The following is a 15,630-nucleotide window of genomic DNA, read 5'->3' as shown; positions in this document are numbered from 1 at the left end:
CCCCCCCTCTATCTCTCTCCCCCCTTTCTCTCTCTATTTATTTCGTTCTCTCTCTCCCTCCCTCTATCTCTCTCTCCATCCCTCTATCTCTCTCCCTCCCTCTATCTTTCTCTCTCCCTCCCCCTCTATCTCTCTCTCCCTCCCTCCCTCTATCTCTCTCCCTCCCTCCCTCTCTATTTCTTTCGTTCTCACTCTTTATTGCTCCTTTTGTTTTGGTAGTGTCAACCATCAATATACAACACAATATCCACAACTAATAAAGTCATACTTGATTATATCAACCCTACACCTTATCTCTCAATGTATTTCTCACCCAGCATATTTTGGGCTTCTCTCATTGCCCCTCTCATGCCCTCTCTGTCCCGCTACAGTCTGTGATGCCCTAGCCACAGCAGGACCCACAACAGCACCTGCCGTAAAAGCTGAGGTGAGGTGAGATGTCTCAGCTGTACTACCGGCGGACAGACAGCTCCTCGTACCGGGACCGTATCCCTCTGCGGATCGTCCGGTCTGAGTCGGAGCTGTCTTCCCTGGAGAAGGCCTATCTGGGAACCGTGGAGAAGGGAGACTACGGCAGCGTCAAACAGGCTCTGGAGGTAGGGATGGACGGACGGACGGGTGTGTGTGTGTGTGTGTGTGTGTGTGTGTGTGTGTGTGTGTGTGTGTGTGTGTGTGTGTGTGTGTGTGTGTGTGTGTGTGTGTGTGTGTGTGTGTGTGTGGGGAAGTTTTCAGTGGATTGATGGTCAGCACCTTCAATTAAAGGTTGATGAAAATAAATAACTTCTTCAAAAGAGTTCAAATAAGTTTACCTTCAATGTTGGTTATCAAACTTACCATGATAATTATTATGATACGGAATTTCCATTATCATCCCTTCCCAATTATTGTCACACCATCCCTGAGTTATCCTATCGTTATCCCTTCTCCACAGGAGGCTGAGATCTACTTCAAGATCAACATTAACTGTATAGACCCGTTAGGCCGCACAGCTCTGCTGATCGCCATAGAGAATGAGAACCTGGAGATCATAGAACTACTGCTGAGCTTTAACGTGTATGTCGGTGACGCTCTGCTGCACGCCATCCGCAAAGAGGTGGTGGGGGCCGTGGAACTGCTTCTCAACCACAAGAAATCCAGCGGAGGCATGCAGGTAGGAGGGGGTGGCGGGGGGGGGGGGGGGGGGGGGGGGTGGAACTGCTTCTCAACCACAAGAGGGGGGCTGATAGGAGGGCTGATAGTAGTAATACATTGTTGGGCCTTAAATTTGTCCTGTTTAGTGATGTGGCGGATATTTTGTCAGCTGGTTATTGTCACGCAAAAGACTCATGGTAATTGACCGTTAATGAACATAAACATGTTTAGCATCTCCATGTCTCCGTGGATACAAGCGTCATGGAGATGCTAATGCACGCCTTTGGAACATCTACATATAAAAAGTATATTATTTATTTTAGTGTAAGGGGTGTTTTTAACTGACGGCAGGGAAGTCAGACGCAGGAGAGAATTAACTGTGTTTCCAATGGCGCAGTTCATTACAAAAACCACCCAGGAAACATAATAATAAAAATCAATGGGTAAACATAACCCGACGCACACCAGTACATACGTACACAAACACTTACAATAAACAATCTCCGACAAGGGCATGAGGGGTAAATACACACCAGTACATACGTACACAAACACTTACAATAAACAATCTCCGACAAGGGCATGAGGGTTAAATACACACCAGTACATACGTACACAAACACTTACAATAAACAATCTCCGACAAGGGCATGAGGGGTAAATACACACCAGTACATACGTACACAAACACTTACAATAAACAATCTCCGACAAGGGCATGAGGGGTAAATACACACCAGTACATACGTACACAAACACTTACAATAAACAATCTCCGACAAGGGCATGAGGGGTAAATACACACCAGTACATACGTACACAAACACTTACAATAAACAATCTCCGACAAGGGCATGAGGGTTAAATACACACCAGTACATACGTACACAAACACTTACAATAAACAATCTCCGACAAGGGCATGAGGGTTAAATACACACCAGTACATACGTACACAAACACTTACAATAAACAATCTCCGACAAGGGCATGAGGGGTAAATACACACCAGTACATACGTACACAAACACTTACAATAAACAATCTCCGACAAGGGCATGAGGGTTAAATACACACCAGTACATACGTACACAAACACTTACAATAAACAATCTCCGACAAGGGCATGAGGGGTAAATACACACCAGTACATACGTACACAAACACTTACAATAAACAATCTCCGACAAGGACATGAGGGGTAAATACACAACGTGTAATTGATGGGATTGGAACCAGGTGTGACGGAAGACAAGACAAAACCAATGGAAAATGAAAAATGTATCAGTGATGGCTAGAAGGTCGGTGACGTCGACCGCCGAACACCGCCCGAACAAGGTGAGGGACCGACTTCGGCGGAAGTCGTGACATCAGGTCTAAATAAACATTGTAATATGAAGAAAATGTATTTCAGAAGTACAGACAATCAGTTGGCCTACTGCATGTTATCTGGCTGTTCTCCATGCCATAGGCTGTAGCCTTGTTCATTCAGCAGACAATATATGTGTATAAGTCCCATACTATTATTTTATAGTATATGATTTTATAGTAAGAAGAATATAATTGAGCTTAGCTGAATAAAATAAAAATAAAATTTCCCCCATTCCAGAGCGATGAAGTGACTATGTTGCATATGAAGTGACTATGTTGCATATGAAGTGACTTTGTTGCATATGAAGTGACTATGTTGGATATGAAGTGACTATGTTGAGCATAAAAGTAATCATTTGAAACAGGTCCTACTTTATGTGCCAGATTTAGAGTTATTTGGCAACTTTAGTTGCGAATGATACAAACCTTAGAAAGTCTTAGAAATCAATACATATATGGGCTGTATGATGCAACTATAGGCTATTGATGATTTAAAAAAGTTGTAAAAAAAAAAAGCTTGCTGTCTGTTCCTTGTCTCAGGCTTTACACAGCTGTTCTCTCATCAGGTGATCATATTTTCACCTATCAGACTATTCTCAATTTAATCTAGTCTAAAATGTCAAATCGATTATGAATGGCCCGTTTATAAAATAAAACCGTCAGGAAAAAATCTATTTAATCTGTAGGCCTATGCACCGGAATTGCAAATGGAGGCCGCTTTTCCCGCCGGTTCGTTTGTCAATAATGCCAGGTAGGTTACTCGGTTATTTCACTCCACCATCAACTGTTTGACGAGCATGCAGCCTGCACTGTTATGCTGATGAATGAGGACCCAAAAGCGACGTAATAGTAACAGAGTCTTTATTCCAGTAATAAACAAATAATGATTCTCCTGGATATTATCAATGGTCAAATCCTCTCGTCAATAGAGAGGAACGACTGGAGACGCGACCACAGACTGCAGGTCGCTTCAGGAAGGCACTGGCCGTAGCTGACATAGACACCTGCTCACACGCAGCATCTGAAGAAGGCAAAGAACACGACAGGGCGGAACAAGGACACAGGAACAGCAAACATCAAACAAGAATCCGACCAGGCAGAAGCGGAAAACAGAGGGAGAAATAGGGACTCTAATCAGAGGGCAAAATAGGGGACAGGTGTGAAAGAGTAAATGAGGTCGTTAGGAGAATGAGAAACAGCTGGGAGCAGGAACGGAACGATAGAGAGAGAAAGAGGGAAAGAACCTAATAAGACCAGCAGAGGGAAGCACAGGGACAAGACATGAAGATCAAAGACAAAACATGACAGTACCCCCCCACTCACCGAGCGCCTCCTGGCGCACTCGAGGAGGAACCCTGGCGGCAACGAAGGAAATCATCAATCAACGAACGGTCCAGCACGTCCCGAGATGGAACCCAACTCCTCTCCTCAGGACCGTAACCCTCCCAATCCACTAAGTACTGGTGACCACGTCCCCGAGAACGCATGTCCATGATCTTTCGTACCTTGTAAATAGGAGCGCCCTCGACAAGGACGGGGGGGGGGGAGGGAAGACGAACGGGGGCGCGAAGAAAAGGCTTGACACAAGAGACATGGAAGACAGGGTGGACGCGACGAAGATGTCGCGGAAGAAGCAGTCGCACAGCGACAGGATTGACGACCTGAGAGACACGGAACGGACCAATGAACCGCGGAGTCAACTTGCGAGAAGCTGTCGTAAGGGGAAGGTTACGAGTGGAAAGCCACACTCTCTGACCGCGACAATACCTAGGACTCCTAATCCTACGTCTATTGGCGGCTCTCACAGTCTGCGCCCTGTAACGGCAAAGTGCAGACCTGACCCTCCTCCAGGTGCGCTCACAACGTTGGACAAAAGCCTGAGCGGAGGGAACGCTGGACTCGGCGAGCTGGGACGAGAACAGAGGAGGCTGGTACCCAAGACTACTCTGAAACGGAGATAGCCCGGTAGCAGACGAAGGAAGCGAGTTGTGAGCGTACTCAGCCCAGGGGAGCTGTTCTGCCCAAGACGCAGGGTTTCGAAACGAAAGGCTGCGTAATATGCGACCAATCGACTGATTGGCCCTTTCTGCTTGACCGTTAGACTGGGGATGAAACCCGGAAGAGAGACTGACAGAAGCACCAATCAAACGACAGAACTCCCTCCAAAACTGTGACGTGAATTGCGGACCTCTGTCTGAAACGGCGTCTAACGGGAGGCCATGAATTCTGAACACATTCTCAATGATGATTTGTGCCGTCTCCTTAGCGGAAGGAAGCTTAGCGAGGGGAATGAAATGTGCCGCCTTAGAGAACCTATCGATAACCGTAAGAATCACAGTCTTCCCCGCAGACGAAGGCAGACCGGTAATAAAGTCTAAGGCGATGTGAGACCATGGTCGAGAAGGAATGGGAAGCGGTCTGAGACGACCGGCAGGAGGAGAGTTACCTGACTTAGTCTGCGCGCAGTCCGAACAAGCAGCCACGAAACGGCGCGTGTCCCGCTCCTGAGTAGGCCACCAAAACCGCTGGCGAATAGAAGCAAGCGTACCCCGAACGCCGGGATGGCCAGCTAACTTGGCAGAGTGAGCCCACTGAAGAACAGCCAGACGAGTAGAGACAGGAACGAACAGAAGGTTACTAGGACAAGCGCGCGGCGACGCAGTGTGAGTGAGTGCTTGCTTTACCTGTCTCTCAATTCCCCAGACAGTCAACCCGACAACACGCCCTTCAGGGAGAATCCCCTCGGGGTCGGTAGAAGCCACAGAAGAACTAAAGAGACGGGATAAGGCATCAGGCTTGGTGTTCTTATTTCCCGGACGATAGGAAATCACGAACTCGAAACGAGCGAAAAACAACGCCCAACGAGCCTGACGTGCATTAAGTCGTTTGGCAGAACGGATGTACTCAAGGTTCTTATGGTCAGTCCAAACGACAAAAGGAACGGTCGCCCCCTCCAACCACTGTCGCCATTCGCCTATGGCTAAGCGGATGGCGAGCAGTTCGCGGTTACCCACATCATAGTTGCGTTCCGATGGCGACAGGCGATGAGAAAAGTAAGCGCAAGGATGGACCTTATCGTCAGACTGGAAGCGCTGAGACAGAATGGCTCCCACGCCCACCTCTGAAGCGTCAACCTCGACAATGAATTGTTTAGTGACGTCAGGAGTAACAAGGATAGGGGCGGACGTAAAACGCTTCTTGAGGAGATCAAAAGCTCCCTGGGCGGAACCGGACCACTTAAAGCAAGTCTTGACAGAAGTCAGAGCTGTGAGAGGGGCAGCCACTTGACCGAAATTACGAATGAAACGCCGATAGAAATTAGCGAAACCAAGAAAGCGCTGCAACTCGACACGTGACTTAGGAACGGGCCAATCGCTGACTGCCTGGACCTTAGCGGGATCCATCTGAATGCCTTCAGCGGAAATAACAGAACCGAGAAATGTGACAGAGGAGACATGAAAGGCGCACTTCTCAGCCTTCACGTAGAGACAATTCTCTAAAAGGCGCTGGAGTACACGTCGAACGTGCTGAACATGAATCTCGAGTGACGGTGAAAAAATCAGGATATCGTCAAGGTAAACGAAAACAAAAATGTTCAGCATGTCTCTCAGTACATCATTAACTAATGCCTGAAAGACAGCTGGAGCATTAGCGAGACCAAACGGCAGAACCCGGTATTCAAAATGCCCTAACGGAGTGTTAAACGCCGTTTTCCACTCGTCCCCCTCTCTGATGCGTACGAGATGGTAAGCGTTACGAAGGTCCAACTTAGTAAAGAACCTGGCTCCCTGCAAAATCTCGAAGGCTGACGACATAAGGGGAAGCGGATAACGATTCTTAACCGTTATGTCATTCAGCCCTCGATAATCCACGCAGGGGCGCAGAGTACCGTCCTTCTTCTTAACAAAGAAAAATCCCGCTCCGGCGGGAGAGGAAGAAGGCACCACGGTACCGGCGTTGAGAGAAACAGACAGATAATCCTCGAGAGCCTTACGTTCGGGAGCCGACAGAGAGTATAGTCTACCCCGAGGGGGAGTGGTCCCCGGAAGGAGATCAATACAACAATCATACGACCGGTGAGGAGGAAGGGAGCTGGCTCTGGACCGACTGAAGACCGTGCGCAGATCATGATATTCCTCCGGCACTCCTGTCAAATCACCAGGTTCCTCCTGAGTAGAGGGGACAGAAGACACAGGAGGGATAGCAGACATTAAACACTTCACATGACAAGAAACGTTCCAGGATAGGATAGAATTACTAGACCAATCAATAGAAGGATTATGACATACTAGCCAGGGATGACCCAAAACAACAGGTGTAAAAGGTGAACGAAAAATCAAAAAGGAAATGGTCTCACTGTGGTTACCAGATACTGTGAGGGTTAAAGGTAGTGTCTCACATCTGATACTGGGAAGAAGACTACCATCTAAGGCGAACATGGGCGTGGGCTTCCCTAACTGTCTGAGAGGAATGTCATGTTTCCGAGCCCATGCTTCGTCCATAAAACAACCCTCAGCCCCAGAGTCTATCAAGGCACTGCAGGAAGCAGCTGAACCGGTCCAGCGTAGATGGACCGACAAGGTAGTACAGGATCTTGATGGAGAGACAGGAGTAGTAGCGCTCACCAGTAGCCCTCCGCTTACTGATGAGCTCTGGCTTTTACTGGACATGACATGACAAAATGTCCCGCAGAACCGCAATAGAGGCAAAGGCGGTTGGTGATTCTCCGTTCCCTCTCCTTAGTCGAGATGCGAATACCTCCCAGCTGCATGGGCTCAGTCTCTGAGCCGGTGGGAGGAGATGGTTGAGATGCGGAGAGGGGAAACACCGTTAACGCGAGCTCTCTTCCACGAGCTCGGTGACGAAGATCTACCCGTCGTTCTATGCGGATGGCGAGTGCAATCAAAGAGTCCACGCTGGAAGGAACCTCCCGGGAGAGAATCTCATCCTTAACCTCAGCGTGAAGTCCCTCCAGAAAACGAGCGAGCAACGCCGGCTCGTTCCAGTCACTGGAGGCAGCAAGAGTGCGAAACTCTATAGAGTAATCCGTTATGGATCGATCACCTTGACATAGGGAAGCCAGGGCCCTGGAAGCCTCCTTCCCAAAAACTGAACGATCAAAAACCCGTATCATCTCCTCTTTAAAGTTCTGATAATCGTTAGAACACTCAGCCCTTGCCTCCCAGATAGCTGTGCCCCACTCCCGAGCCCGACCAGTAAGGAGTGATATGACGTAAGCGATCCGAGCTCTCTCTCTTGAGTACGTGTTGGGCTGGAGAGAGAACACAATATCACACTGGGTGAGAAAGGAGCGACACTCAGTGGGCTGCCCAGAGTAACATGGTGGGTTATTAACCCTAGGTTCCGGAGACTCGGAAGACCAGGAAGTAGCTGGTGGCACGAGATGAAGACTCTGAAACTGTCCAGAGAGATCGGAGACCTGAGCGGCCAGGGTCTCAACGGCATGACGAGCAGCAAACAATTCCTGCTCGTGTCTGCCGAGCATTGCTCCCTGGAACTCGACGGCAGTGTTGAGAGAATCCATAGTCGCTGGGTCCATCTTGGTCGGATTCTTCTGTTATGCTGATGAATGAGGACCCAAAAGCGACGTAATAGTAACAGAGTCTTTATTCCAGTAATAAACAAATAATGATTCTCCTGGATATTATCAATGGTCAAATCCTCTCGTCAATAGAGAGGAACGACTGGAGACGCGACCACAGACTGCAGGTCGCTTCAGGAAGGCACTGGCCGTAGCTGACATAGACACCTGCTCACACGCAGCATCTGAAGAAGGCAAAGAACACGACAGGGCGGAACAAGGACACAGGAACAGCAAACATCAAACAAGAATCCGACCAGGCAGAAGCGGAAAACAGAGGGAGAAATAGGGACTCTAATCAGAGGGCAAAATAGGGGACAGGTGTGAAAGAGTAAATGAGGTCGTTAGGAGAATGAGAAACAGCTGGGAGCAGGAACGGAACGATAGAGAGAGAAAGAGGGAAAGAACCTAATAAGACCAGCAGAGGGAAGCACAGGGACAAGACATGAAGATCAAAGACAAAACATGACATGCACAACAGGTGATATTCCCACCCAAACTTTGTATGCCATGGGATCTCCAACCCTGTTCCTGCAGCTTCCCAGTGCTTCATTTGGGAAACCAATTCAAATCAGTTGGGGAACATCGATAGTAACATGTTTTCACAACAAAACATATTTCATTAAACTATTGTCAGCCCCCTCTCTCTGCGCGCTCAAGAAAGAAATGAAGGCGAGCGAGGAGGAGATGGAAGCGCATGGTGGTGAAATATTCTTTAGCTAAAGTTAATTAACGTGTCCTTTATTAATTCTGAAAATATAAAAAATTCCCTATAACTAGGCTATTCAAATATCAAATACAAAGTCACTATAATTGTAGGCTAACTCTGTAAGCCGCCCTGCACAATCAACGAAACAATAGCATCGCCTAGGCCTATACGTCCTCAAGCTCTCCCAGACTCATGGATAGAAAGTTTGGAGCGTAGCATGAGGTAACCAGTCCATCCAGTATGCATCATAATACAGTCCACACTGAAAGGTGATATTAAATAGAATTAGTTTAATTTTGGAGTAGCCTATAGGCAAAACCAATTATGTACCAAATCTTTAAATTCTTTGTTTTTCTGCCATATATACAGTAAGCTATGTATTTTATAAAGGATAAATCATTATTTTAATTCTGTGTTTTTTTTTGTGTGTGTGGGGCTCATAAATAGGTCTATCCATATGCATGAGCTCTATTATGCATATGAGGATTTTTGAATTAATCACCTTAGGCCGTCATTGTAAATAAGAATTTGTTCTTAACTGACTTGCCTCGTTAAATAAAGGTTAATTAACATAAAAAATAAATCACTGTCCCATTTCATTGTGTTAGGCTTTGAAACAACATCAACGACTTAACTGACTTGCCTTAAATAAAGGTTAATTAACATAAAAAAGAAAGCACTGTCCCATTTCATTGTGTTAGGCTTTGAAACAACATCCACTACGACCATGTTTTCCACTCAGTTTCAACCTGCTGTTAAACTACTTTCTTCACATTGATCCATCACAGTGAGGTGAGCTTTAGAAGCACAATACTGTTTTGATGATCAGTGCTTGATGTGATTTTAGATTGAACTTGCATTGATGTCAGAGTGGTTAGAGGGACAAACCTGAGGGAGGGACAAATGAGCGCTGAGTACCAGGCCATTAGGACCTGATGGAGGGACAAATGAGCACTGAGTACCAGGCCATTAGGATCTGATGGAGGGACAATAGAGCCCTGAGTACCAGGCCATTAGGACCTGATGGAGGGACAAATGAGCACTGAGTACCAGGCCATTAGGATCTGATGGAGGGACAATAGAGCCCTGAGTACCAGGCCATTAGGACCTGATGGAGGGACAATAGAGCCCTGAGTACCAGGCCATTAGGACCTGATGGAGGGACAATAGAGCCCTGCGTACCAGGGCATTAAGGACCTGATGGAGGGACAATAGAGCCCTGAGTACCAGGCCATTAGGACCTGATGGAGGGACAATAGAACCCTGAGTACCAGGCCATTAGGACCTGATGGAGGGACAATAGAGCCCTGAGTACCAGGCCATTAGGACCTGATGGAGGGACAATAGAGCCCTGAGTACCAGTCCATCAGGACCTGATGGAGGGACAATAGAGCCCTGAGTACCAGGCCATTAGGACCTGATGGAGGGACAATAGAGCCCTGAGTACCATGGCATTATGGCCTGATGGAGGGACAATAGAGCCTTGAGTACCATGGCATTAGGACCTGATGGAGGGACAATAGAGCCCTGAGTACCAGGCCATTTGGACCTGATGGAGGGACAATAGAGCCCTGAGTACCAGGCCATTAGGACCTGATGGAGGGACAATTGAGCCCTGAGTACCAGGCCATTAGGACTTGATGGAGGGGCAATAGAGGACTGAGTACCATGCCATTAGGACCTGATGGAGGGACAATTGAGCCCTGAGTACCAGGCCATTAGGACCTGATGGAGGGACAATAGAGCCCTGAGTACCAGGTCATTGGGACCTGATGGAGGGACAATAGAGCCCTGAGTACCAGGCCATTGGGACCTGGTGGAGGGACAATAGAGCCCTGAGTACCAGGTCATTAGGACCTGATGGAGGGACAATAGAGCCCTGAGTACCAGGCCATTAGGACTTGATGGAGGGACAGTAGAGCCCTGAGTACCATGGCATTAGGACCTGATGGAGGGACTATAGAGCCCTGAGTACCAGGCCATTAGGACCTGATGGAGGGACAATAGAGCCCTGAGTACCAGGCCATTAGGACCTGATGGAGGGACAATAGAGCCCTGAGTACCAGGGCATTAGGACCTGATGGAGGGACAATAGAGCCCTGAGATCCAGGCCATTAGGACTTGATGGAGGGACAGTAGAGCCCTGAGTACCATGGCATTAGGACCTGATGGAGGGACTATAGAGCCCTGAGTACCAGGCCATTAGGACCTGATGGAGGGACAATAGAGCCCTGAGTACCAGGCCATTAGGACCTGATGGAGGGACAATAGAGCCCTGAGTACCAGGCCATTAGGACCTGATGGAGGGACAATATAGACCTGAGTACCAGGACATTAGGACCTGATGGAGGGACAATAGAGCCCTGAGTACCAGGGCATTAGGACCTGATGGAGGGACAATAGAGCCCTGAGTACCAGGGCATTAGCACCTGATGGAGGGACAATAGAGCCCTGCGTACCAGGCCATTAGGACCTGATGGAGGGACAATAGAGCCCTGCGTACCAGGGCATTAGGACCTGATGGAGGGACAATAGAGCCCTGCGTACCAGGGCATTAGCAACCAAATTATTATTTTTTAAATGCCGTTAGAGAGTTGGGTACTACCAACACATGTCCAGAGTGCATAAGAGGAGATTACCGTGACTCAACAGTCACATGGAATTTTACTGGGGTCACCGCAACAGCCCCTAGTCCTGTTACACACGTGTACAAGTGTGAAATGGACATGTATTTCTTGTCCATCCCAACCCGCCACTGGCAACAAACGCCAATCGCACGTTGGTTTCAGGGAACTTTCATTGAAATGACGTGGAAACAACATTGATACAACCAGTGTGGCCCCAGTGGGTTCCCCCTGAGACACCCTTGGAGAGTGGGGTCACAACCAAGGTTACCATTGTCCAGCGCTCCTTGAGCAAATCGTGTTATCAGCCTTGCTCAAGGGCACAGCAACAGATTTTTCACCTTGTCGGCTCACGGATTCGAAACCAGTAACCTCAAGGCTACCTGCCGCTATCACTTACAGGTGTGGGGAAATGTTTAGGAGTCTGTACTTAGAGCTGTGGGAAAACAACTCAATGGCCTTGTGGGTAGTGTGCGTCCTGAGATTGGAAGGTTGGGAGTTTTGATCCCTGGCAGAGTCATACCAAAGACGATAAAAGTGGGACCCGATGTGTCTCTGCTTGGCACTCAGCATTAAGGGGATAGATTGGGGTAGTGGCCTGCGATAGACTAGCGTCCTGTCCAGGTAGTGTACTGTACATCAAGCTGCCTCACGCTACAGAAACAGGAGATAGACTAGTGTCCTGTCCAGGTGGTGTTCTTGAAACAGGAGATGAAGCTACTGATTACTGTTTGAAGAAGACTGTTGCTCTCTCTCTGTTTCTCTCAGTAAACCTCGCGCTCTCTCCGTCTCGTTCTTTCTCGCACTCTCTCCCCCTCGTTCTCTCTGTAACCCGCTCTCTCTGTCTCCCTCGCTCTGTCTCGTTCTTTCTCCCACTCTCTCCCCCTCATTCTCTCTGTAACCCGCTCACTCTCACTCGCTCTGTGTAACCCGCTCTCTCCATCTCCCTCTATCTGTCTCTCTCTTTCTCCCACTCTGTCTCCATCTCTCTCTCTCTCTCTCTCTCTCTCAGCACCTGCTCAGGGACCACCAGTGTTTGCGTGGGTTTTAATTAATCAAACACAATCACAATTGCCACAATATGCTAATACTGTGAGACACACACACACTAATACAATATGTTAATGCTGAAATCCCTGCTCCTCATCCACACTGATATTGTTACGTCAACTGTCAGCCAGGGACACGGAGGTTTGTTGGTTCCCATGTTGTTACGCCAACTGTCAGCCAGGGACACGGAGGTTTGTTGGTTCCCATGTTGTTACGCCAACTGTCAGCCAGGGACACGGAGGTTTGTTGGTTCCCATGTTGTTACGCCAACTGTCAGCCAGGGACACGGAGGTTTGTTGGTTCCCATGTTGTTACGCCAACTGTCAGCCAGGGACACGGAGGTTTGTTGGTTCCCATGTTGTTACGCCAACTGTCAGCCAGGGCCACAGGGGTTTGTTGGTTCCCATGTTGTTATCTCAGTTTGGAGGGGTAGAGACTGAGATTAAGTGAAAATGAGAGAGCCAGTGAAGGACAGGGTGAAAGCCAGAGTAAAAGGGAAAGAGAGGGTTAAAAAGTGTGTGTGAGAGAGTGAATGAGTGAGTGGAGAGAGAGAAGAGAGAGATGGACACTGCTTTTTGGATTTACTCAGATGGACAGAGAGAGATAACGACCAGGTGATTCGCTCCAAACTGTCGTCAGGGTTTCGTCTCTTTACAGTACCTTTTTTTAAATTTTCGCCTAAAATGACATACTCAAATCTAACTGCCTGTAGCTCAGGCCCTGAAGCAAGGACATGCAAATGTGAAAGGAATGTAGGATAATATAACACATTAGATCTGGTAAAATCTGTATATTTTTTTTGCATTTCTTTGAAATATAAGAAAAAGGCCATAATGTATTATTCCAACCCAGCTGGAATTTAGATTTTGGCCACAAGATGGCAGCGGTGTATGTGCAAAGTTTCAGACTGATCCAATGAACCATTGTACTTCTGTTAAAGTCTTTGTATCAAGACTGCCCAAATGTGCCTAATTTGTTTATTAATAACTTTTCATGTTCAAAACTGTGCACTCTCCTCAAACAATAGCATGGTATTCTTTCACTGTAATAGCTTCTGTAAATTGAACAGTGCAGTTAGATTAACAAGAATTTAAGCTTTCTGCCAATATCAGATATGTCGATATCCTGGGAAATTTTCTTGTTACTGACAACCTCATGCTAATTGCATTAGCCTACATTAGCTCAAGGGGACCCACCAATCCTGATGTAGTTAGGGGACCCACCAATCCTGATGTAGTTTTAATGGGCCACAGTATACACCAGCGGCTGACTTGTGACACAGTGATTGTTCCTCTACCTCCTTGCTACATAATGAGAGAGAGAGAATAGGCTGCTGTGCCTCTGAATTTCCCTGAACTGTATAGAGTGGTTCATCTATTACTTTAAAAGGTTATCGGAGAGGAAAGTACATCTCATCTATTGAGAGAGAGAGAGAGAGAGAGAGAGAGAGAGAGAGAGAGAGAGAGAGAGAGAGAGAGAGAGAGAGAGAGAGAGAGAGAGAGAGGGAGGGTGAGAGAGAGAGAGAGAGAGAGAGAGAGAGAGAGAGAGAGAGAGAGAGAGAGAGAGAGAGAGAGAGAGAGAGAGAGAGGGATTAGATAGAAAGATCGGCAGCGAGAAGAAAGTACATCTCATCTATTGAGAGAGGAGAGAGAGTGTTACAGAGAGCTGGTAGTCCCATCCACCAAACTACCAGGTGTCACATAAAGTAGAAACTCAGGGGGTATTTTAATTTGGTATAGATCAGACCTAATCCTTTCTATTAAATTAGTCAAAACAGGAACATTTTACATTTGGCAAAAAATTCAAAAGGAAATGATCTCAACAGAGAAAATGTCCTCCTGTGTGCTACCTATATCCCCTAACTAGAATCCCCATACTTTAATGATAACGGCTTCTCCATCCTAGAAGGGGAGATCAACCATTTCCAGGCCCAGGGACATGTACTAGTCTGTGGTGGCCTACATGCCAGAACTGGACAAGAACCCGACACCCTCAACACACAGGCTGACAAACACCTACCTGGAGATGACAGCATTCCCTCCCCCATATGCCCCCATAGGCAGAACTACGACAAAACAACCAACAAAAAGGGTCACAACTCCTGCGGCTCTGTCGCACGCTGGGTCTGTACATAGTCAATGGTAGGCTTCGAGGGGACTCCTACAGTAGGTACACCTACAGCTCATAACTTGGCAGTAGTTCTGTAAATGATTATATCACAGACCTCAATCCTGAGACTCTCAGAGCGTTCCTTCAGTCCACTGATACCCCTATCAGATCACAGCAAAAACACAGTCTACTTGAACAGAGCAATATTAAATCGTGAGGCATCAAATCCAAAGGAACTGCATACTATTAATACAAACCCAATCCCTTTTAGACAACTTCCTGGACAATAACTGATGGTGTAAACTTCGCAGTAGAAAGCCTAAACAGTATATTTTACCTTTTCAGCTGCACTATCAAATCTAAAAATGTCAGGCAGACAACCAAAGAACATTAACAGCAATGACAAATTGTTGATGAAGAATGCAAAACCATCAAAAAGAAAATGAGAAACCTATCCAACCAAACACATAGAGACTCAGAAAACCTGAGACTATGCCTTCAGTATGGTGAATCACTAAAACAATACAGAAATACACTTTGCAAAAAGAAGGAACAGCACATCAGAAATCAGCTCAAAGTAAATGAAGAATCCATAGAATCTAAGTTAGACACTTCTGGGAAAAACACTAAACAAACAATAACACGAAGAGTTATCTATCCAAAATGGAGATGTATGGATAAACCATTTCTCAAATGTTTTCGACTCTACAACAAAGATGAAATGGCAGTAGCAAGAAAAAGTATGTGAACCCTTTGGAATTACCTGGAATTCTAAGTAAATTGGTCATACAATTTGATATGATCTTCATCTAAGTTACAACAACAGACAAACACAGTCTGCTTAAACTAATAACACACAAACAATTATACGTTTTCATGTCTTTATTGAACACAACGTGTAAACATTCACAGTACAGGGTGGAAAAAGTATGTGAACCCTTGGATTTATTAACTTGTTGACCCTCCTTTGGCAGCAATAACCTCAACCACACGTTTTCTGTAGTTGCAAATCGGACCTGCACAACGGTCAGGAG

At 46.9% G+C, this 15,630-nt stretch overlaps 1 protein-coding gene across 1 annotated transcript in view; it reads left to right on the top strand.

Moving 5' to 3' along the window:
• Positions 1 to 437: 437 nt before the first annotated feature.
• The window catches only part of trpc4a (transient receptor potential cation channel, subfamily C, member 4a), a 129,552-nt gene continuing 114,359 nt past the window's right edge, over positions 438 to 15,630 (top strand). Inside the window, exons 1-2 of the mRNA XM_038964806.1 lie at positions 438 to 596; positions 932 to 1,150. Of these exons, the coding sequence (XP_038820734.1) occupies positions 438 to 596; positions 932 to 1,150 (378 nt within the window). The remainder of the gene's footprint in view (positions 597 to 931; positions 1,151 to 15,630) is intronic.

Source organism: Salvelinus namaycush, chromosome 26 (genome assembly GCF_016432855.1).
Source record: "Salvelinus namaycush isolate Seneca chromosome 26, SaNama_1.0, whole genome shotgun sequence".
Classification (NCBI taxonomy): Eukaryota; Metazoa; Chordata; class Actinopteri; order Salmoniformes; family Salmonidae; genus Salvelinus; species Salvelinus namaycush.
This window is presented reverse-complemented; position numbering and strand designations above follow the sequence as displayed.